At 38.5% G+C, this 24,290-nt stretch overlaps 2 protein-coding genes across 5 annotated transcripts in view; one reads left to right on the top strand and one right to left on the bottom strand.

The window, feature by feature from the left end:
- The window catches only part of LOC111592693 (tyrosine-protein phosphatase 99A), a 129,120-nt gene extending 114,028 nt beyond the window's left edge, over positions 1–15,092 (bottom strand). For 2 of the 3 annotated variants that reach the window (XM_030224891.1, XM_030224890.1), the window contains exon 1: positions 14,716–15,092. In XM_030224891.1, the coding sequence (XP_030080751.1) occupies positions 14,716–14,839 (124 nt within the window). In that variant the 5' untranslated portion in view covers positions 14,840–15,092. The remainder of the gene's footprint in view (positions 1–14,715) is intronic. The other variant, XM_030224892.1, reaches the window with a different exon arrangement.
- The window catches only part of LOC111592695, a 138,580-nt gene extending 119,586 nt beyond the window's left edge, over positions 1–18,994 (top strand). Inside the window, exon 6 of one of the 2 annotated variants that reach the window (XM_023305069.2) lies at positions 18,929–18,994. In XM_023305069.2, the coding sequence (XP_023160837.2) occupies positions 18,929–18,942 (14 nt within the window). In that variant the 3' untranslated portion in view covers positions 18,943–18,994. The remainder of the gene's footprint in view (positions 1–18,928) is intronic. The other variant, XM_023305071.2, reaches the window with a different exon arrangement.
- Positions 18,995–24,290: the final 5,296 nt, after the last annotated feature.

Genomic DNA, 24,290 nt, shown 5'->3' with positions numbered 1-24,290 from the left:
CTCTGTACTCTGTGCTTGCAAAAAATAACTTTTAGATTAGCTTTGATATGAGTTGAGCCTTATTTGTGTAGAGGAGGTCGAAATTGTTTTGCTATATAAATCACATTGCTATATAAAAGATAATTTAAGCACGGTTTGAGATGACTCAGAGCGAAAGGAGTTTAAGTTATCTTCACCGTCTTTGAGGTTTTATTTTTTGACTTCAATCAGTTCATAGAAGAGTGGAAGTTGTTCAAGAGTACAAAATAATATAACAATTTTCTTCCCCCCAATAAGAGTCATAATCCTCTCTAAGTTGCACACTCAACCACGTCCTCTGTGATTACAGGGTATCAAGTAAGGAAATTCGAACAAAAGTGGCAACAGATTCCGTTATACCGCAACAACATGGCAACATGGCAGCACAATGATTTTATAAACAGATTTTAATTTCGTTGCAAGCGACGTCTTGAGTTTTTACTTGTGGGCGCCACAGAAACACAATTTCCGGCTGCTTTATATGACGGAGTTGCTGTCTGATAGACGAAAAGTCCAAAGGCATACTCCAAGTGTGTTGTGTAGTGTCTTTTCCGCGCTGACTTTGGCCAACTGCGTATCTGATTTGGCCAACACAAATTTCTGAGAAGAACATTTGAAATTGGCCCCGCGCGTCAGACGCTTTTACAGTCGCCTTGCTTCAGGTAAGTCTTGCTGCCAGCTTTATCAATAGTCATGCCGCGCCCACGAGCTTGGCTTCTACAACAGTTCCTTTGGTCTTCGGCAATTGCGTTGAAATGTTGACAGCTGCGTGGCCCACGCAGCGGACGAATGCTCTTCAGACAATGCAAATTAAAAACGCACAAAGATTTCCACAGGCCACAAAGCACAAAAAAATAGAGAGCAAAAGGAATACAGAGAGAGGGAGAGAGACGAAGAGAAAGCGAAGAAAGAAAATGAATCAAGCAACGAGCGAGTAATCAAAGCAATGGCCATGTGGACGCCTTGGCCTGCGCCTGTTGTTGCTTTGATGAGGGCACTTTGGCAAATCGCTGTCGTTGTTGCGAGATGTTGCCTTGTGGTTGCTATACCCTGCAATCATCATGCACGTTGATGGGGTTACAGCTACTATTGTAGCTTTACTTGACTAAATATGCAGCTATAGCGGATAGAGTCGATATTTTAGATATTAGTCATTTTGGTTACAGGGTATCTCTGAGCGCAACTGACGTGAACAAAAGTCAAAGCAGCAAAAACTGCTGCGAACTTTATTGAAATATTCTCACATTTGCAGTCGAATCTTTGATATTCGTCTAACTTTGGCTCCGGCCTCAACTTCATTCACAATCTTTTGATGCTGGCGCGCGCAACGTGTTCACATTAATTTGGACAATTTATGCTTTTAGCCAGCATGAAACGCTTAACTGCCGCCGCCTTGTGCGTCCTCAGGCACTTAAATGGGTCAAGCGTCGGCATGTGTTGCATACTTTCGTGCGCAACGTGCATATTACGTATACGCCGCATGTACAGGCTTATGAAATGCACAAGTGCGGCAAGCTGCAAGGTTGCAACAATAATTAGCTGCACTTCACTGATCAAAGTCAAAGCAAAGTTTAATCGTTGCGTTCCTGCGGCAGCTGTTCTCGCTGCTTTTCCAGTTGTTCGTGGCTCAGCCGTGTCAAGAAATGAGCAAATCAAAATCAATTTGGCATTTCGTGCTGACAGAGTTGTGCCTCATTGACAGGTAACACAAATTGATTTCTGTTTATGGTTTTGGCTGCTGCGCCAGCTGCAGAGCCAGCGCCCTCTTGTTTGGCAGCCAACCTAGAGGCATGCGAACTGTGCCAGCCAAGCGCCCTGGACAAATGCACTCAGAAAAAAAGTGGTAAAGTATGGTAATTAACTGTAATTCAATTTAATTGATTGTTGAAGTCGTGGGGAATAGGAAAGAGAAAAGTTATTTCTTGACAGATATTGAAAACTAAATGAATTTTGTTGCAATTAGAGAAAGTTTAAATTCTTAATATATGTAAACAAAAGTGATTGTGGCTAATAATTTGGCCCGTAAATCTACAATTAGAGTATGATTTGCTTTATATATATATATATTTTTTTTTTTAGCTGCTGTTTTTATTTGCAATCTGTCTTATGCTAGACAATAAACAAATTTATATATAGAGACGTTTTTGCCTTGTGGTTTTTCTCAGTGTAGGCCTTTGACCACACTGCATTGCACACAAAATGAACTGTGCACAAGCCAAGACGTTTATTTGCTCATATACAGAGAAAAGTGTACAAGTGTGTGCGTGTGTGCGTGTGTGTGTGCTTATGTGTGTGAAAGACTGGTCACTTTGTCGTTTATTTGCCTGGCTGTACGAGAATTTTGGGGTTTTGTTAAGTTTATGCAAATGTCCTCTCAGCAATTAGCAATAAATGTTTGTATTGGTGTGCGGGTGCATGTGCTTGGGCATGTGTGTGTGCGAGTGTATTGGTGCCATTTGTGGCCTATTTGTGATACAAATCATGCGGTCTACATTTACTGCGGGCCACCAGCTGTTCTCCAGGCCATTCGAGCGCCTTGGCCTGGTCAGCTGGCCGCCAACTGTGATTCAGGAAGTGTCCTTAGACAGCTGGGCTGTGGAGGCGTTGGGGCATGTTCTTGGGCAGCAAATTTTGCGGCCAACGTGCAAATTGTGCGCTAAATTGGTTTGCCTTTTGCATTTGCATAATTTGCTGCGGTCTTTTATTGTTGTTGCCGTCGACAAGTTCGAGACCAAGTCGAAGCATTCACGCACACTCTTTCGGCTCTTTGCCTGTCGAATTTATGAAAATTTGAAACAGTTTTGCATTCATTTGAAAGGCAATGCCATGCGCCTCATCCCACTCAATGCGGTTTGCATATGCTTTGGGCAGACAGGCGATTCTGGGCTAATGCATAAATGACTTGGCTCAAAGTGCCCGGCTCAGCAGAAGCCAAGCAGCAGGAGCTGACAGTACACTGACACCGACACCTACACACCACCTCCCTTGCGTCGGACTCGTTCAATCAACAGCACACACACTTGCACATCTACACACCAACACACACACAGACACGCAGCAGACACAGAAACTGCAAAATACATACATAAATCAGAATTAATTGGGCAATAAGCATCAGGTAGCTCAGCCCAGTGCGACAGACTGGTGTTAGCAGCAAGTGCAATGCGCCTTCTCCAATTTCAAAGAGTTCGTGGCTCGTAGCAATTATTAATTCAGTTAGCTCGAAGTTTGGCAACAAATCGGGACATTTCACTGAATATCGCTGGCGAAACAACAGCAAAACTAAGTCAAGCGCTAACTAGGCCAAGTTTTTTTGCTGTGAAAACAAAGAAGACTCGAAAGCAAGCTGTGCTCGTTGCGCCCAATAAATTGCTGTAAAGGATAACACGAACAACAACAACAACAACAACAGCATATCAATCTTTGGTCTTGAAATGATCTGCGACGCAAACGAAGAGCTATTAATATTAGGCAAAAGCTGGCTCATATCTATTGATTGATGGCTGATAAGTAGCAGGTTTCCTCTGCTTATGTGTGTGTGTGGGTGTGGGTGTGTGGCTTGGCTATTGTATGTGAAAAATGTGTTGCCTAGCAGCCTCTACACACACACACTCATACACGCACGCATCAACCCACACACCTAAATGGCAGGCATAATAATGCGAGTTTATCTCTGCTTGGTAACCAATTTCCAACAATTTGATTTATGTATTTTTTGTTTGTGCGTGAGAGCGTGCGCGCCTTACGTCATGTTGTTGCTATTGTTGTTGTTGTTGTTACACATACGCATGACTGGCTGGGTCCAAAATGCTATCATCAAAAGTCCTGATTACATTTGCAGCAGTTTCTCCAATTACAGCAGAAAATGTTGCCTACTTTTTGGGGCGTGCGCCCCAAGAAAAACATGTGTGTGTGTGTGTGTGTGTATAAGTATATGCGACACTTTGTTATCGTATCTGTTACTCATGCATATGTGAGTCTAATTAGTTCAATTTAATAGGAAATGCGGCGCCTGGCAACCACCTGACTGATTTGGTAAGCAGCTAACCTTCACTTGCCCGCAGCACGCTGCAATCCAAGCATAATTGTTTACTATATATAAATATATATAGTGCTAGATATTCGTCAAGGCAATGTATTCATGAATACAAAACTATCTCAACTTTGTCATTTCCATCAGCAAAAAACTAACTTTGCTTTTCTGTATCTGAAAGCCAATCATGTCAGGCCTTTGAATGAATGGAACAGTTCTTGAAGCAACCGAACCTTAAATGTGAGTTTTTGTTCTACTTTGGGATTACAATTTGTCAAAACTCAAATATCATAGGCCTGAATATGTCAAAAGTTGTTTGAAGTTGTTGGTATGTTGTTTAAAATTGTTAAATCAATCAAGCCATGAGCTGTAGGATATATAAAACCAACGCAGTGCACTGCTCTCTATAACAGCAACAAAAGTGTTCGGTATTAACTATGCCGTAGTTGTTTGCGGCCATTGTTCGTGATCCTATTACTATATGATTTACGCAGTTGTTTGTTTTAAATATATAAACTTCATTTAATATTATTACGGACATTATTCGGCCTGTCAAACCAGCTTAATGCTCTGTTTACATATACTAATTGGAGCTGAAGCCAGAGCGTTGCATGCGATGAATTGTGGCAGGTGGCAGTTGCCACTCGATAGCAGAGAGCGAGAAAGAGAGGGAGAGGTAGCGAGAGCCGCGCCCAAAAGATTTGCTTTTGCCAAGAGATTTCGATTTACGCTCGAGAGATTCAAAATGAAAATCGGATATAAATTGTTTTCAAATACACACGCACACACACGTATACACGGGCGAAGAACATTTATAACAAGTGGTTGACACACACACTCACACATACTGGCATATAAATCAGTCGTGTGTGTATTTAAGTATGTGTAAGCCTGTTTATTCAAATTGTATTGCATTTATTTACGCAGAGTCTGTCTGACAGTGTTGTTGTTGTTGTTGTTGTTTGGCTTGCGAATAATTTTAAAGCACTTGTAAAATATTCATGGGCTGCCTGTAACGGTTATCTGCTATGCCTAAGCCAGTGAACTGACAAGTTTGAAGAGCTTCACTCTCTCACTCTATATATATATATTTATATACATATATATATATATATACATATATATATATGTATATATATATATACATATATATATATGTATATATATATATAAATATATATATATAAATATATATTTATATATATATATATATATATATATATATATATTTGTATGTATTTAAAACTCTGCTCTGTTATTCAGTAGTTGGGATTTAATCTGTCTGTGTGCAGCTGATTAAATTAATCAAATTATTCATTAGAGCCGCTGCCACATGCATAAATCACGACTGTGGCAAGTTGTTGTGACCCATTTACCAAGCTCAGCTAGCTGCCAATATGATTGATCATCTGTGTGTGTGTGTGTGTGGGTGTGTGAAGCTGTGTGCACGTCTATGTGTGCGTATGTCTGCTAATTAGCCGACGCACACATTGACCTCTTGACATATATGCTCTGCTTGTAGCAGCCAATGAATTGATAAATGGCGGCCACGAGGTGTGCCAGACACGTATCCAATACACAGAGAGAAAAATTCAAGAGTTTGACTAAATCAAATGAAAATTGATTGTTGACTGAGTAGAGATGGACGTTGTCCAGTCAGAAAATCAAATTTGAAATATAATTAAGAATATTCTTTTGCCTTTTCATTTCTTCCAGTGTACTTGCCTAGTTTTATCGCGCCAACTCATTAAAGCTAACAACTAAATCCCATAAAGTGCACTTTAATGTCGCTGAAAACGAGTCAATCACTTGGCTCTATTAAGTCATACGACATGGACATTAAAAGCCTCAATTTTGGGTACGACAAAGGGACGAATTGTTGCCGAGGGCAACCTTTCAAGTTACGTTTTATGGGCCGAAAAGTGTATGACAAATGCGCTGCTCGTAAAAGCAGCGTTAATCTTAACTTTCGGATGGATTTTTGTTTTATAGACGCGCTTACTTTTATACGCCTGTCAACGGACGGAGATCGAGCGAAAGGCCGGAGAGCGAATGCAGCTGATTCAATTATAAAAATCATATCATATTCACAGCTACAGCAAGGCAGACAGGCAGCAAGTGTGCGAAATGCGTAATCGAATTCCATGTGCGCATAAAAGTATGCTTTAAAAAGGAGAGAAATCAATGGGAAGAGGGAGAAAAAATAGGGAGGGAAAGTGGTGGCTTCAAGGACTCTGACAGGGGCCTAATTGGCGGCATGTTTGCTGTGTGCCATAGTCAAGAAGCTCGCAGCAAGAGAGCAACAGACCACTGTTTGTCTTACCTAACTGACCCAAGTGACAGCACACAAAGGACAAAGGATGCCAGCGAAGACAATCAGAAATGGAGCTAGCCAGAGATAGAGGTAGGGCAGATTGGCAGAAAAAGCTAGAAAATGCCATGCAGCATCTTGTGCATTTTCTGTGTGTGTGTGTGTGTGTGTGTGTGCTCGTGCTGTCGTGCCTTTTGCTTGCGATCCTGGTATTTGGGTCAAAGTTTTGCTTGCATTTCTATTTACATTGCCCTGGACTTCTTGCACATAACATAAAATTTAATTTAAAACTTTTGCTCATTCCTTGCATCATAAATAAATGCGTATTTGAAAGGATATGCGTAGAGGCAGCACATGTGCTCCTGCTGCTGCTGCTGCTGCTGCTGCTGATGCATCTTCTCTTCAGGCTGTCTTACTTTCGCTTTTGTTTACTGATTTATTTACAGTTTGCATTAAAACTCACTTAAATTTGCATGTCTTGTGCTGAAACGAAACTGTGCTTAGCCCGTCTACACATGGCTGTCTTCAGAAAGAATCCTTTCCAGGCCCTGCCCCACACTTCAGTTGCAATTAGAGAGAATAATACTCGCATTCGTATACCAATTGCCGGCACTCCAGCAAAGGCCATTGATAATTGATTAACCAGCACGACACCAACAACTTTTCTACTCTGCTTCAGGAATTTAAAGATAGCTCACATTCAGTAGATCTCGGGTCTGGGGCAACGGAAACTCATAAAGTAAAACATGTCAAACGCATTGTCTCTGTAATCCTCTCGATGCTGTCCAAGGTTGGGCAACGTGTTGCTCCCCCAGGCATCTCGTCGTCTGTGCACGAATTGATTGGAGTTCAGCTGCAGTCGATGCTCGCACTGAGTGCTGCATGCAACACATCGACAGCTCTGGTTGAGCGACAGCTCCACTTGCAGCTCTTGAGGTGCTAAGCAACGTTCAGGGCTTACTGAGGTTGGCGTTGGCAGGACACGCCTAATAAACCCATCCTGATAAGCCTAATAAACTAAACGCAAGCCTGAGACAACGAGGACGAGTAATTTAGAGACGCCAACCAAGGGCCAAGTCGAGCGGAAGCGGAAATTGTCGCTGGCTACAGCAAGCAGGAGACATTTCTTTTTGTTTGTAGTTGTTGTTGTTGCTGTAGCTGTTGTTGTTGTTATTGTTGTGTTGGCCAGAAATTGGATTTATGTGCTTCGTTAGTAAATTGGTTTTGATAGGCGCAACGTCACAAGGCAGCACAACTTTCGGGCACGCTGCCAACTGCAGAAGGCGTTGGCATTGACAGTGTCACAGAAATGCCTAGCACAAGTGGCAAGCACATAACACATAAAGTGAACTCAAAAAAGTAAAAACTAAAGCTGCAAAATATATATATCTAAAGATATATATTAAGTATATCTTGCTTGCTTTTATGGAGCATGTTAAGTGTTGGCAAATCATTTAGGCTGATGCCCAAGTGTTAACAAATTCTTGTCATGTATTGGCCCACTGTGCACCCACTTGCAGCGGCAACTGTGCTGCAAGCTATTTGTGCTGCCACAAACTCAGCTGCGGCCGTTTGTCCGGATGTTGCACAAGTTTTTAAGCAGCTTGCTTTAATTTCTCCTGCTGTCACATGATCTCTCCGGCTCGGGACTGCGGACTGCTGGGCTACGGGCTCCACTTTCGCTCCTTTTACTCTCCGGGCGGATGGCACAAGTTTAGCAGGCAGCTGCGAGGCGCGTCCAAAGCCTGTGAAATGTTTTTATGCGAATTTTATTACATTTGGCACGGAGCGCGGCCGCGGAGGCAGCTTTTAAACCTTGGCCCCCTTGGCGAAGCCTGGAAATTTTCATTATTGACTTTGCGCGCATGAATGTTGAAATCAGCTTGAGGCATTTCAATTTTGGCCAAGTTTGAAGTTTTTATGCAGCATTTTGCTTCATTTTTTCATTTGGTGTTTATAATTTGCGTAGCAAATTGAGCACCCAAAATAGAGAGCGAGAAAGAATAAGAGAAAGACAGATATGAAATTGCGATATGCCAGTTGATGCTGTAACTGATGTAGATAAAGTGCCCAAAGGCAACTGATTTATGTGCGGGCTCCGATCGGGGCAGGCGTGGGGCAACAGACGACGATGGGAGACAAAACAAAGCCTCAAAAGGTTGTGGCACAGCGGCGACGGCCATTCAACTGCAGGGATTAATGAGCCGCTGTGTAGCAAACCACATTGGGATTTTTGAGGCCTGTCCATGTCCATTTGACATCATGTTGCTGGCTGTTTTTTCTGCTGTGCCATGGACAACATTTGCAGTGCTTTGCATGCCAAGCGGATGGAGAGCAAAAAATGAGAAGGATGCAGGAGGCCAGCCGCAGGCCACAGGCAGACGGCCCAAGTCCGACAGGATGTGCTTTCTGGCTAACTGTCTGCTGCTCGTTGACTATGTGTGTGTCAGTGTGTCTGTGTGTGCTTGGCCGGTGGCAAAAATTAAATTATGACAGCAAATGAACAAGCGACTATGAACAGAGGCAGCAGCAACAGCCACAGGACTCAGCGTGGCTGCTGCTGCTGCTGCTTGCTGAAGCCGGATACGCTGAGCCGCTGTCATGGCTGCTGTTACGCTGCCTAATAATGAAATACATGAATTTTGTAGACAATAATCGCAGCGGCTTAGCTGGGATTATAATAGGCACTCGTAGGCGCCAGCCAGCAGTAGCAGCAACTTAGGCAGCAAGGATAATGAAGCAGGTGAGCACCTTTTGTGGCATGTTCGCTGGCTGGCATTTGCGGCGAGGCTTAAGCAGTGCTTAAAGATTGAATCCATTTATAAGAACCAACATTTGTTAGCTTGAAAGTTTTGCATAGCTTAAACGTCTTACTTGCGTAACAGTTGGATGTATTATATATGTATATATCAAATATATAGCCTCGGCCTAAGCATATGTTAATCAGCTCAGTTTATGAACCGTAGCGTGCACTAATCCTTACTTTTTCAGCTGTCAAGCAATGAGGTTGTCGTAGTTTGTAGCGAATGCACAGCATCAACTGGAAGTATTAATAATTCATATGCATTCTTGCAAGTTTCTCACCAAGTTAATATAAAATTTATCTGATGGCATTCATTGTTTGGCCTTGTCTTAATTGAATATTAAAAGCTTTGTTTTGTTCTTATATTTATGAAAGTCAAATATGTCAGCTGCAGCCATGCGAATGAGCCAATTCAGAGTTCTTCATTCATTTGTGTTTGTCACGCATTATTTTAATTGAAATATTTTATGAAAACGTTAATTGAAGATGCATTTTTGTTGGTTTTATCTTGTTTTGTTACGCCAATATTTATGCAGCGATTGGCCAGTGAACTGCAGTTGAATTTATAAATATTTATTGTCATAATTTTCTAATCGATTGTTGTTTATTTATTTAAACTGTGCGTGCAGTGGAAAACCTTATAAACAAACATTAAATTCAATTAGGACGCCTAATGATCCACATGGAAAAACAATTTATTTGCTTCAATAACAACCAAATGACAGCAACAGCAACAACAACAACAACAGCCACAACAAACAATAATAAATATGTGCATCAAGATTTACATGCAGTTTTCGCAACAGTTTTCCCACTGGACTAATTGGCCGCTTTTCCCATCACAAATTTCCATTTGACTAGCTGAACGAAAACTTGCAGTTTTCCAGTTTGCAAATAAATTTCAATTATTTTCGAAAAGTTTCGAAACGAAACGAAACCAGTTCTCAGCTGTTAAACAGAGCAAATGGAACACTCTGGAATTGCAAATATTTCAATTTGTAAATAAATTCAGTTCAATTGTAATCAGAAATTTCTACAAAAGTTTACAAAAATTAATTTTTATTTTGCTATTTTATGTGAATTTCATTAATTCAGAACTTTTCTTGCTTCACAAACTGAATTTAGAAATTCTAATTTAGTTTTATTTTATTCTCCATCTGTCGTTGATTGCTTATTTTTAGAATTTCCTTTGATCTCTCTTGATTGTCAAATAATTAAATTTCTTTTCTTTACTAGTTGCTGCTTCCAAGGCTTTTACATTTATTTAGTTTTTTTCCTTAAGCTGTCAAAATAAAATGCTTTGTGCTCTTTGTGAAAGACATTTTTAGAGGCCAATAAAAGAATTTGAATCATTCGACAGCTATTGAAGTGAATGTCAAAGTAATTCGAATTTTGAATGCTCTACTTTTTAGTGTGCACAATGCAAATTGTAAATATAGATAATTTATATTTTAGAGAAGTATTAAATATTATTTTGATTTGTTATCAAAGAAGCTTTGGCTTAGCCTTGCCTTAGTCACAGCTGCTTTGAGTTAGTTCTGCATAACGAAACTTACTCATAAATATGGCTTAGACTGGGAACGGTCTTAACTAAAAGTCAAAACCAATTTATGTAATTGTTTTTAGCATCTTTTGCAGCTGCTGTCTCAGCCTCCGCAGGCTCTGGCTCTGGCTCTGGCTCTGGCTCTGGCTGTGGCAAGTGCAAATTTGCTGAAGGGGCGCAATGAATCTAATAAAGAAATTACGCCAGACAGCGATGCCGCCAAGGACAACGCCTTGCTCAAATGTAATCCCAGCTAAAACAAGAGGAAGCACAAGCAGCCAAGTATATATCTATATATATATATATATGTATATATCTATAGCAAATGCTTGTTGTTGTTGCTGTTGTTGTTTGTGTTGATGTCGCCAATTGTTTGGCTTTAACATAATGAGCTGAATATAAAGTACGTCTGATGGCAGGTCATTAAATTGTTTATACTTAGAAGACGCATGAATAATTTAAAATGAAATCGTTAACTAGGGATCTGTGTTAATTCTAGTGTGTGTGTATATGTGTGTGTGTGAATATACTCTTGTTGTTGCTTGCTAGCTCATTAAATGTTCGATTTATCAATTTTCCTGCTAATGTTGGCTACCTTTGACCTAGTCCTAAGGACATAAACATGCAGCATACTGCCCCAGATATAAATAGGTATATTCTAGTGGCACCTCCAGCTTCTGCCAACTGCCACGTGCTGATGAAAGAAACAAACTTGTTGGCTCAAAGCGCAGAATAAAGTTTTGCTCTGCAGCCGACTGCTCGCCAAGGGCAGGGGCTAAAGCATTATTTTTATATTTAGCTCTGCTGACAACTTGAGCCAAATTGACAGAGATCGAATAACTGTCTTGAATGCTTGCAACATTTTGTGGCAGCTGACAAAAAAAAAGACGACAAATTCGTAGTAATATAAAAAGTAAACAAAATTCAACATAAAAGCCAATGAACTTTCTAAAGAAAATGTTTTTACATTCCTCACCAACCTGATGGCCTGTCTATGGGCTAGAGTACAATGAAGCATTTGTTTGCGGAATGATAACTGCAAAACTTAAGCTTTAAAGTGCAGAATAATTGAACTAGCTCTAAGTGATATGTGAGTCTATTGGTGTTTATATGTGAAGGTAGGCTTAAAGGAAGCAATGTGTGAAATAACTTTGAAACTATGAAGTTAGTTTAGTAATAAGTCTCTTGAAAGTAGGTTAGTATGTCTCTTAATAACTTTAAGTATATATTCTTGTTAAGCTTTAAAGTTTCATTATTAGAAAAAAGCTAATTATTCTGCAAAGTAAAAGTGAAATTGCATCTTTATTGCTACCTAATGGCGCAGCCTTTCTATCCTTTTTATCGCCCGTTTAGACAACATCAGCAGCCAGCGTCATATGCGCACAATTAGTTACCCATTCGACGCCCACTTAATTGTAGGCAATCAGGGCGTGGCTATAAAGTGTGCACATGTTCTGGCAGCATAAATTGTGCAACATTTTGGGGCCAAAGTTTTGCATCAATTTTCTTGCACTTAACCAGAAACATGCAACAACTGCGAAAATCTCAAATGCTAAAGTGTGCCACTTATGGGGCATATTTTATGCGAATGCATTCGTTGCTGTTGCTGCTGCAAGCTGGCAAAGTTGCAGCAACAACAGCAGCAGCTGAGCGAGGCGCACATCAATAAAACGAAAATTACGGCAAAATGGCGCGCAACTGTCGCGCGGCGCTAAGCTTTGGGTAGTCGGTGTAAAGTGCAGGGCAGAGGCAACTTGTTTACCTATCGATGGGCGTGGCGGTGCCACCACGGCGGCAACGGCGTCGGCGACGGCGACGGCGTGGGCTGCTGCGAGCAGTGAAAACAATCGAAATTATAGCAAACAAGCGCGTAAATTTTACGCTTTCAATACTGAAATGTGTGTGTGAGTGTGTGTGTGTGTGTAAGTGTGTGTAAGCACACGGCTGGCTGCAGTTGCATAGTGTTTGTTGTTGTTGTTGCGGCGGCTGCGGTGGTTGGCACTCGACAGCGTCATTTAAATTGCGCGACAAAAAGTGTCGCACAACTGCCAGCCTAATGCCAACACACACAAACACGCACACACACACACAACATCAAATATATATGTATGTGTATGTGTGTGTGTGTATTCTTTTTATCTGCGCATTATTGTTGCCCCTCTTGCTGCTGTTGATGGCGTGCAAATGCTCTCATTTGTGTGCAAAATTTTCGTAGCATACTTTTTAGGGGCCAGCCACAACAAAATGTGTGTCAACAATAGTCGACTATATCTGCTGCTGTTGTTGTTGTTGTTGTCGCTATTGTGGGTTTTCGGCTTTGATCATGGCAAATGCCAGCTAGTTTTTATATGGACAACAACTAATGTGCGCCTTTTCGAGTGCGTCCAGCCAGATAAAACTGCAATTAGCTATGCGAAGGCTGCTGCCATATCCCCTTTACTACGGCCCGCCCCCCGACCTCCTCTGGCGTGCCTTCGCCTTAAACGGCATTTACACAACACGTTTATTGTGTGTTTGCCGTACTAGTTGTGCGACCATAATTACATGTAAATTATAACCACATGTACAGAATGCTTCATTTATGAATATATGAATGCGGTTAATTAGACCGCAGCACATAGCCTTGTTGCCTCATTCTCGCTCTCTCCAACTCTCTCTCTCTCTCTCTCTCTCTCTCTCTCTCTCGCTGTGTCTCTCTTCTAATCGAAACCCTTATTTTCAGCAAACGTGTTTTCAAGTCATGTAATTATATTTAATTATTTTTATAAAACACACAATCATTGACTTTAACAGGAACTGCTACACACACACACACACACTCATATAGAGAGGTATGTATACATATACGCATTTGCTTGTTTGTTAAGTGAGGTTTGGGCAGCAGTAGGTACAGCTTATTAATGTTCATGACATCGCGAAGCAGGCAGTAAGGAAACCTTTGTAATACTAATTAATACGAAAATAACATGTGCCCATGGATATGACCCAAATCCAATAAAATATAATTAAGTGCGCTAAGCAGCAGGCATGCTCAACTCATAAATACCCTATAAACAGAAATTTACTGCTAGAAAAATATACTACAAGATGAAGGTGCTGGAGCAAGTGTGTTTGATCAGCATAAAATGTGTATTCCAAAATAACTATATGTATATGTATGGGAATATGACAACAATGTGCTTGACCACTAATAGATCAGTTACTTATATATAATATGTGCAATTATGTGATCTTTTCTTATGTCATCCCAACTTATCTTTGCATTTAATATAATCAATATATCAATCAGAACACTTTAGTAGAACTTTACGTAGTTCAAAGCACAACTTTAAAAACTTTACCTAATATATTTAAAAAATTTGCTGAGTTTCATTTTATTAATTAATATAATATTTTAAGCTGAGTAACTCGCATGACAACTCTTAAAACTATTAAAAAACTAATCTAAAATAAGATTTTTAAGTACTTCAGCTGTGTTTTTTGATAAATTAATATGTAATGTTTGATATGTAATTAAATTCTAATATACATATTTTATAATATAATGTTTATATTTTATAAATTTTAAATACATATTGACAATATATAGGGGATAAAGAGTATATGGGTTATATAAGTCAAAGAGGTTATATGGCGTATAAAGGCTAGGTATACAGTCTAAAACCTTTCATAATTATAACAAAACCTAATCTTGAGCACAGCTGCTTCTACTCTCCACTCAACGACGACCCATTGCCAGTTCTAAGTGTGCAGGGTATGCGAGCAAGAAGAAGACGCTGAAGGGTTGTCAATTTGCATTTCTTGCGCAGCTTTCACTTATTTTAGCCAATTTGTGAAATGTGTCCACATTGCGTTTTCATTGCATTAAAAATTCCATTAGCTGGAAACTGTGCGCATTAATTAAGGCCACAAAGAAAAGTAACAAAAAAAAAACGACAACTGATGGAATATTTTGCACCGAGGAGAGCGAGAAAAGGACGGGGCAAAGCATGATTTGTGCGACTTACCAAAAATACGTCCAGCTTCGATGGCTGGCAGCGTTGTCGTCGTTGTTGTTATCAGCAGCCAGACAAAGCCGTAAATAATGAGTCCAAGATGATTTCTCGATTTCACCGATATGCGCAGCGTCATTTTGTGGGCGTGGCTGCTGCTGCTGCTGCGGCTGCTGTTTCAATTTGTATCCTTTTATATATTTCTTTCTTACTTAAAGCAATTGCTTTGCGGTGGTTTACGTTGCGTGTTTTTCTTTATAGGTTCTTTGGTATTAGTTTTCGCCCATTGGCTATTCAAATGAATTATATTTTTGTTTACTTTCGTTAGCCAATTCGTTCCACGTTCAACGTTAGTTGCTCTTCCTCTTCCAGACAGAGAGTCTTTGTGTTTTTACTAGTTTTTTATTTATGCTTTTCAATATTCAATTTTAACTGTTTGCATGCTGAGTATGAGCCTTAGGTTATTATTTTGTTAGAGCTGTGAAATAGAAGGCGAAAGAATGTTTATTCTCACTGTGCAAATATTTGATTATTAGCAGTTGTAAAGATCTTCTGACTTATATTTAAGTTTTACAAATTTATTAGTTAAAGTTAGATTTATATATTTTAAAAGAAATTCATGTTGACTTTTAATACAGACGGCAGCTTAAGTTGCAGCATTTGCTTTAGTTATTTTTACGGATTTTACTTTAGCTTTAAGAAGTGAGAAGAGTGTGCTCTAATAATAAATATGTGTTATATAGATTATTAAAATATTGTTCTTTTTTAGGCACAAATTGTGTTGTTTAATAGGACTCGACTGTTTCGATCTCACATATGTTATTGAAATTCAAAATTTCTGCTCGAATTGGCTCATTTACAGAATTGGTTTGCAGCCCTTTTGGCCGTCAATAAATAATGCTGCAGTGGGAACTGCAAATGCGCCAACAAAAAACTTGTTTCCAACTGTGTGCGCCTGTCATTTTCGGGCTGCGGTTGCAGAATTAACCAAGAGATGTCAAGTTGAAGCAGCAGGGAGCATAAACATAACACGCACACACATAGAGGTAGATAAAGAGAGAGAGAGAGAGAGAGAGGAAGAGTGAGAGAGAGGGGTGAGTGTGTGGGTTATAAAAGTTATATGTGCAAAATGAATTTGGCTTTTTTATAACAAGAACTCGGCGCACTCGGAAGTCTGACAACATAAAATGAAGTGAAATCTCCGCTGGTGGTGCCCAGTGAACTAATGGAGCTGGGCTGAGGTGGGGCGGCGATGCAGCGGTGCCAACTGTCGGCTGCAACAGCATAAAAGCAGCGTAGGATGCGCCAACATAAAAGTGAAATTCACAACAGCAGCAACAACAACGACATTGAACCGCAACTGAGGGTTGCACATTTAATGCGGCAACAGTTACAACATGTGGCAACAAATGGTGCTTGTTGTTGCTGTTGCAACTTGGCGTGTTGCCTTTTGACTATAAAAAGTGCAAACTGAGCAGTAAGCGCCTTAAAGCTGCCACTTTGATGCGCAACATGCAACACAACAGCAGCACCACTAGCAGCAGCAGCAACAAGCTGAACTACAGCTTGCACAACAACTCACGCACACACACACGCACCCACACACACATGAAGTAAATGTTGTGGTTGCTTTTAAAAACTTTCATTTTAATGTTTGCACAGCTACAAAACTGGAATGAAACTTTTTGCTGCACCTTTTAATTCTTTGCCCCCATTTGTGGCATGTTGCGTACACCCTGAAAGCCAGAGGCTGAGCAGACCAAGAGACGTTGTCATTGATACAAGAGCTGCTGCATTGACAGCAGCCCACCTTTGCGATCGATTTAATTAGTAAAGATTTTACTTCAACTTTCATTGCGCTCAAAGTTTCCTTTGGGCAGCCAACGACAGCAAAGACTTTCTATATTAAAAGATCTTTTAATAATATACAAAGGATAGCCTGACTTGCTTTTGTGAAACAAAGAATTAAGACAGTTTAATACAGATCTGAAACTAGTCTAGAGGACTCAATCAAATTTCAAATTTCTAAAGCTTAAATATTTAGCTCAATTTTATTTAACTTAGTAGAAAATGAAGTTCCTTTCCAAAAACTCTTTTTAATGATTCCCCAATTCAAGAAAGTAATGGAAAATATTTCAGATTGTAGCAATGGCCCGCTTAACACCTACAGTTGATTGTCATACAAAATATGAAAAACATATTTGAAATGTTTTAATAATTTGTAACTTTTTATCAAAGCTCTTAACTCTGATTAAAAATTGAAGCTAACGAGATTTTTTTGGCTGCAAAACACTTTTCATTGCATGTTTTAGCCAATAAAAAATGTTGGTTTTTTAAATATGGATTAAGCTTGTCAGCATTGCAGATATTAAAAATGTAGCGGAGTATTATGTATATATAAACACTTTATATATATATATATTTTTATACATCTTGCAGGCTTTAAATTATGTATGAATTATTTATTACTAAAAAACTATTAACAAGGTGAGTTGGATGTCTCTAAGCCTCCGTCAAGTAACTTCCAGTTCTATAAAATCAGCAGACTTGACTCTCAACTACATTTTCAACTTTATCTTCCCATCTCTGCTTAGCTATAACCAGTTGAGAATTGCATAGTTTCAGCCTGTGCAAAGAGAGCTAACGAGCAATAACTGTACGCTTAATCATAGCAAAAATATAAATATTTAATGGACACATTGTAATTGATATTTTCAATATCTCATTTTTATTTTATTTTCCTTTTGCTACTTAATTCCACAACTCGAAGTTGTGTTTAATTTCTGATTAAAACTTTCGCCTTCTTTGGAGCGAGAGAACTTTCATATATGAAATACCATGTTGCAGCCTGTTTGACTTTCGAATGAAATGAAGTTTTTGGCACAAACAAAGTGTTGTTGCACACGTAGTTTTATGTGTTGTTTTTATATTTTCACCTTTTTCATATTGTTGCTTTCAGCTCGATTGTTGCTGCTGCCCGCACGAAGCTGGTAATTAAAGTTTTTTCTTACATATTACAAGCTCCCATTTTTATGCATATTGTGTGTTAATATATATACTCATGTGTGTGTGTGTGTGTGTGTTTTAGATGTAGCTGCATATCTGACCGTCCGCATACCAAAAGCAAAAACATTTTTTGGTAAATAACTTTTTGTGGCTGTGCGTGTGCGTGAGTTGTTTTGGACTTGAATCTGGCAGGAGCATGCATAAGTGTGTGTAAAGTATAATTGTGGAATCCAGCTCGTTTTTGGTACACCCTTGTGCACATATTTATTTTCGGTTAACAATCGTTCCCATTCCATGGGCATTTGCATGTGTTTTTTCCACCTGTGACTTTCTAGTTTTTGCTATTTTCATTTTATTTTTTGCCGAGGCAATTTGCAGATTATATGTGAATCCCACTCAACATTTATTTTGCCTGTTGAAAGTCATTAAAATGTTGTTAGTTACAGAGAATCAAGAGCAGGGCTTAAAGACCAGCTAGAGAGCAGAGATTATGGCGTTGAAAACATTCAGCCAACTGAATGGATAACAAATTACTTCAAATTCTTTGTTTTCACTAATTTTTAAACAAACAAGACTGCTCTAAATTTATGTACTCCTGTCATCTGTTAGCCTTGACAGTAGGAGTATCTGCTCAAGTTTTCATTTTACTTTTATGCATATCAAATTTATTGCACTATAAAAAATCTCAAGTTACGTTGAGCTTTAGACTAACAAATTAAAAGAAAATATAAATTAATTAACAAAAGAATATCTTTCGTCAGCAGAAAAGTAAGCTAAGAAAATATTTAAATAGATTCTCATATGAAAATTGTGCAATAATTATTAAATTTAATAAGCCTCTTAAACTTTTTTAACTTTCTTTAATGTTTGTCCATGTTTTCCCTTTTCTTTCCGTTCAGAAATTCCTTTTTCTGACTAATTTCTAAATTTAATCACATATTGATTGACTTTACTATTTTTTCTATAAATCTCTGAATAGGGTTCGACTCTTTTACCGCATGTCTTGTGTGTCAATACAGGCGCCTTCTTGGAATTGAAAACAGAAAATGACTTATTTGCCAGGAATTTACGTAGATATTTTTCATATTTTTAGAACGCTTTGAATGCTAAGCATACCTGATAAAATCTATCTTAATGGAATATTTACAATCAAGGCAAGCTTTCATCTAATTTTTTAACATTATATTAAAATAAATTATATTTTCTATTTATTTATTTTTAGCCACTCTTCTTTGATGTAGAAAACACTTTCAGGTAAACACCTTTAAGTATTAAGGACATTAAGGACAAGGCTCTGCGCCTTTCATTTTATTGTAGCCATCACGGCTCAACATTGACTATGCTTCTGAATAAAATATATGGCAGATATATAATCATCATATATATAATAGCTAAATAGACCGTGACTGTGTAACTGGGAATAGGCGCTGCGTAAGCACCTGACACTTCACGAGCCTAGACGCCGTCTAATCCAAACAAAGACGCTGAAGCCCACTAATGGCTAATAGTAACATTTACCGTTGCGTTTGCCGTTAGCGTCGCAGTTGACTGTCTCGAGTCGCCTTGCGCTAAGCACCTTAACGACTTGGGGCCAGCCCGCGCGGGCCTCATCAAGTGGTTGCCAACTGCTGCTGACCAACTCAACAAGTTAGCTGGCCAGCACAGAGCGCACCCCGCCCACTGTTGGCCCGGCTAATGAGCAGTTGTCGTTGCAGCAAAGCAATTAAACTGCCAGCCAACATTTCAGTTCAACGTTTTCTTTCTATTTCACAAAAGCCCTGCTGAAGGGTTGACAGCAGGTGTTAAGAGCTGTAAGGAAAAGAAGGGGCACAAGAAATCACTAAGTATATAGTTCAGATGTCACTAGCCGATTTGCAGTTATGACAAAGCGGAACTGCACTTCGCGCAGTGTACAAAAATGCAACCAAATGCTGCTGTTGCAAGTTGACAGAACTTGAACTCAAATTGCGCAGGTTGTTAATGAATAGCGACGAGCGGATGGGGCAAACGGCAGCTGACACTTGCCAGTGGGCAGGTGAGCAGGTGGGGTAAGGTGTGTGTTGAGTGCGGAAATATGGCAGAGCTAACGGCGAGGACATGGCTACATAAAGTAAGCAACAATATTACACAAAATATGCAAAGGACAAGCAGCAGCAACTGTTGCTGTTGCTGCTGCTGCTGCTGTTGCTGCAGCTTGTAATTTACTGCTTATTTACGTTGAAATAAAAAATGAATTAAGCCAGCGGAAATGGAAGAAGATGCAGAGTGAAAGCCGAGCGGGGCACGGCGCAATGAAGTTGCATAAATAAATAATGCAAAAAAGAGAATAAATTGCTGCGAATAAGCATCTGATATAAATGAAAAGCTTTGACATGTTGCAAATGCACGCGAATAAATTGTAAAGTTTTTATCCCCTTCCACGCCAGCTGCACAAGGGCGATAATTAGAAGTAGGCGAGGAAGAAGAAGAAAAAGCATTAGCTAAAGCGCAGCTCAGCTAAACAGACCGAAACTCTTTTTGAAGGCTTTTATATCTTCAGATATAATTAGAAAAAAAACGCTATTTGAAATAAAAATACTTAAATAAAAAATGATTTTTCACTGAATTTTTATTAACATAAAATTAGAAAAATACTTTTTAAATCTGATATAAAAAAATATAATATAAATATATAAAAGTATTTAAAAAAAATATATATATATATATAAATTTAACATAAATACAAAGTAGAAATATATTAAACAAATCGGATTTAATAAAAAAATAGATTAAAACTGTTTTTAAATTAAATTCCTGTAATACGAAATTATTAAAATATGAAATATAAAATATAAAATATAAAAATATAAATATAAATATATAAAAATATAAAATATAAATATATTTACAAATTAAGTATATACATATATCTATAAATATATTTTGTCAAGTATATATTTAATGTATATATTTAATATTTGAAGTTACTTTAACGTTATTAAATTTGTAAATATTTCAACTGACAAAAGTGCTAAAATATATTTTAAAATAATTTTTAATTTATGGCAGCGTAAATTCTGAATGTTGTTTGCTTGCTAAATAAATAAACAAGTTTTCGTCTATTTAAATTTAAATTCATTTTCATTTCATATTTCATTACTAAACGCTGGCAAACATTTCAATTTCCGAATATATTTAACTATTTATTTTTTATTCCCCTCAAGGCACTTTTTATTTATTTATTTATTTAGCATTGAAACTGTTTTCATTTTTCTTTATTTATGCTTTCTGTCTGTTGCTTTTTATGACTTTTTAATACATAATTTGCACAGTTGAAGTTAGTCTAAAAATATACATCTTCAACTTCTATATGTTATTAAATATTTATAATGAATTTATAAATTCACTTAAAATATTTCTATTTATCCTTTGACTTTGGCACATTTAACTGTTTTTAATATTTTTTGCCTTTTTTCAATTTGCATTTAGTGCCTTAAATTTTTTATAAATTAATTTGGTATGGAAATTTCACTTTTCACGCACACGAATCAAATTTGGAAACACAATTTTGACTGCATTTTATTTTTAAGTAATATAATATTTATAGTATATATAAATAATATAATTTAATTTAATAACAAAAAAAAGTTCAGTCACAATAAAAAAAGTTATCAAAAATAAAATTTACAAATATTTTTCTCTTTAAACTTTCATTTTCATTTTCATTTTTACTTTCATTTTTAAAATATATAGAAAATAATTAAAAATACCTTTGTTTGCTGAGAAGCAAGCTGCAAACTACTTAATTCGAATGGAAATTTTACACACACACACACACACTGAAAGAGCTAGTGGAATACAAAGGAGATCAACAAAAGTCGCGTGTCAACATTGTGTTGCAAGCATTTGTCTGTAGCTGCTACAGCGCTGACTGCAGCTTATGATGCCACACGTTGCACTATGAATAGCAACACGCAGCTCAAGTGCAGCTGCAGCTGTAGCTGCGGCTTTTCTTAAGTGTCGAAGCAGCAGCAGCAGCAGCAGCAGCAGCAGGTGTTGCCACAAATGAAAAAACGCGCTGGCACACACAGACACAAATGCAATTGTAATTGTTGCAAGTGCAGAATACAATGGCCGCTTGTGCCGCAAGATGTGGCAAGTAGTTTTTGGCGTCTGTCTGCGGCATGCCACTTACACAAACCGAATGGCTAAGCGTGCCGTAAACTGAGCTTAGCTGCCCCAAAAAAAAAAAACAAAAAAAAAAATAGAAACGAAAAGCAAAGAAAGTAAAGCAGCTAATTTGGTTGCACAGCCGGTCAGAAACTCATCTCTGGCACATGCCCCATGCCAGATGCCACAGCCTCATGCCACATGCCACACGCCGCATGCCCCTTTGGCCGCTGCTCAAGTGCAGGCAACGCCGTGCGTTGGCTTACAATGAATTTATTATTTGCTGATGTTTGCTATTTGGGGCACGTGCCACAAATTTTAAAATACTCATAGTTGTACGCCGGACGTGGCACACTTGAACCAAAAATATGCCACACACAGAGAGAGAGAGAGAGAGAGAGATGGGTATGTGTGTGGCATCTTTGGCTTTGCCTTCAACTTAGTTTTTGATATTATTTTTGTGCTTCGCTGCGTTTGTTGACAAACATTTCTTTTCTTCTCTTTTTTATTTTTTTTGTTGCCTACTTTTTTTGAGTGGGGCAAACAACAAATGAGGCAATCGAGCGGCGGGCCAGTGGGGCAACGGTCAGTGGCAACAACAACACGAAATCAGCGCAAATTTAGTGGCAAAGTAAATAAATTTTCTTTTAGTTTGCTTTCGCTGGCTGCCGCACAGAGCCTGCCACATGCCTCATGCCACATGCCACATGCCCCTTGCCGCCTGCTGCCATTTAGGGCCACGAAATGTCTTAAGTCGCTGGCGGCTTTTATTGCCTCGCCCCCCAAAACGAAATGGCCAAAAGAAAACTGGCCAATAAACAACATTAAAAAGCGCACCAAATGATGAACCTCAAATACCCTAGAAAAGCAATCGCTTGGCTATGCAAATGTATTGTTTCTATAACAAATATGTCAGATTATATATATCATTATAGCAGCTGCATAATTTGGCTAATCGAAGCCGCAAGTGAATCAGATCATGGTAAGCTTTAAGCTTGGTCAAAACACTTTGAATTAAAGATTTTTCTGAGATAAAAGACGAACTTTTGACTGGCACTGTGACTAGACATTACACTGATCCGATATATATAATAAATCTATATGTTTTAAATATACTTATTGCCCATTCTAAGTCTATATTGAGCTCCATTTATTTATCTGTTGCTCTCTTGCCTTCACGCTCTGCTTCTCTCTCTCTCTCTCTCGCCCTCTTCACATTTATATATCTCATGTATTACACATTGCATATCATAGCACATATGCCCATTTGCAGGGTATCAAAATATGTAGAGCAATTGTCTGAGCCACTGCTGCTGCTGCTGCTGCTGCTTCTTGCTGCTATTGTCGAGCAGAAGCGAATGGAATTAAGAAAAATGGACGCAAAGGGTTCGCTTAGTGTTTGTTAAATGGCACATGAAACGTTGATCGAGGTCCTTTTTCGGCTCTCTGTATGTGTGTATGTGTGGGTGTGTGTGCGTGCGTGTGTTTGTGCGTTAATGTTTGCCATTAGAATTCGGCCTCAGCGCCTTTTGCGAAAGTTTTCAAAGTCGTTTTCCAAATGCCAAAACAATTTTTTTTTGGTCAAGTAAAAGCGCCAACAGCCACTAATTAAACTAATTAATTGAGAGGCGCTGGGCGTGGCAAGGCTTAAAAAGTCAAAAGAATTTTTTACTTAAGTTAAAACGAAAAATATGTTCAAAAAGTGAAGTTTTTTGGTCTCAAATATTTAATTGAAACTTAATTAAATTATTTTAATATTTCTCCACTGTTTTAACATTTTTTTTATTCTTAAGAAATCTCAAGAAACTCCAAAATTTTCTAATATTAAAATCAACTCATTTTCAAAAAATTTTCCTCATGTAAAATCTTAAAATAATTATTTTCTGCTTAAATTAAGATTTTTTTGCATTTTAATTGAAATTAAGGAATATTCAAAATTTTCTTCGTGTGAATCGCGCTTAAGCTCGCATCTAGTTCCAACTCTTTTGTCGACTGTAGGCGTTAAATGTTAAGGGTGGGCGTGGCATAAAACGCTTTTGGCGCTTCGCATAAATGCGAAATTATTTGCATTTGCGGCCAGGCCCCGAAAAGAAATTTGATTGTGTACGGGAATATGCAACGCCAAAAATTTGCATGCCTCAACAGTGTGGCATGCCCCGCAGAGTTGCGGTATGTGCGAAGGGTAAGTGGGGGGTTGGTGGTTGGGGCTTGGGGGTCGGCGGTGCAATGAGTTATGTTTTAGTGCAGATTGTGGGTCAGTTGTAGGCACCTTTTTGTTGGCTGTTGTTGCACTTGTTGGCCGCTTATTGGGCTGCTGTTGACTGCTTGCTGCAGCCGGTGGCTGCCACACGAACGGAACACAAAATAAAACATTTATAACACACACTCCTTATTATTTCTCTTTTTTTGGTAAACATTAAAACACTCGCCTTTGG

The sequence above is a fragment of the Drosophila hydei genome, unplaced genomic scaffold (assembly GCF_003285905.1).
Source record: "Drosophila hydei strain 15085-1641.00,03,60 unplaced genomic scaffold, DhydRS2 tig00008119-arrow-pilon, whole genome shotgun sequence".
NCBI classification, from domain to species: domain Eukaryota; kingdom Metazoa; phylum Arthropoda; class Insecta; order Diptera; family Drosophilidae; genus Drosophila; species Drosophila hydei.
Note: the sequence above shows the minus strand (reverse complement) of the source record. Positions and strands in the feature narration are given on the sequence as shown.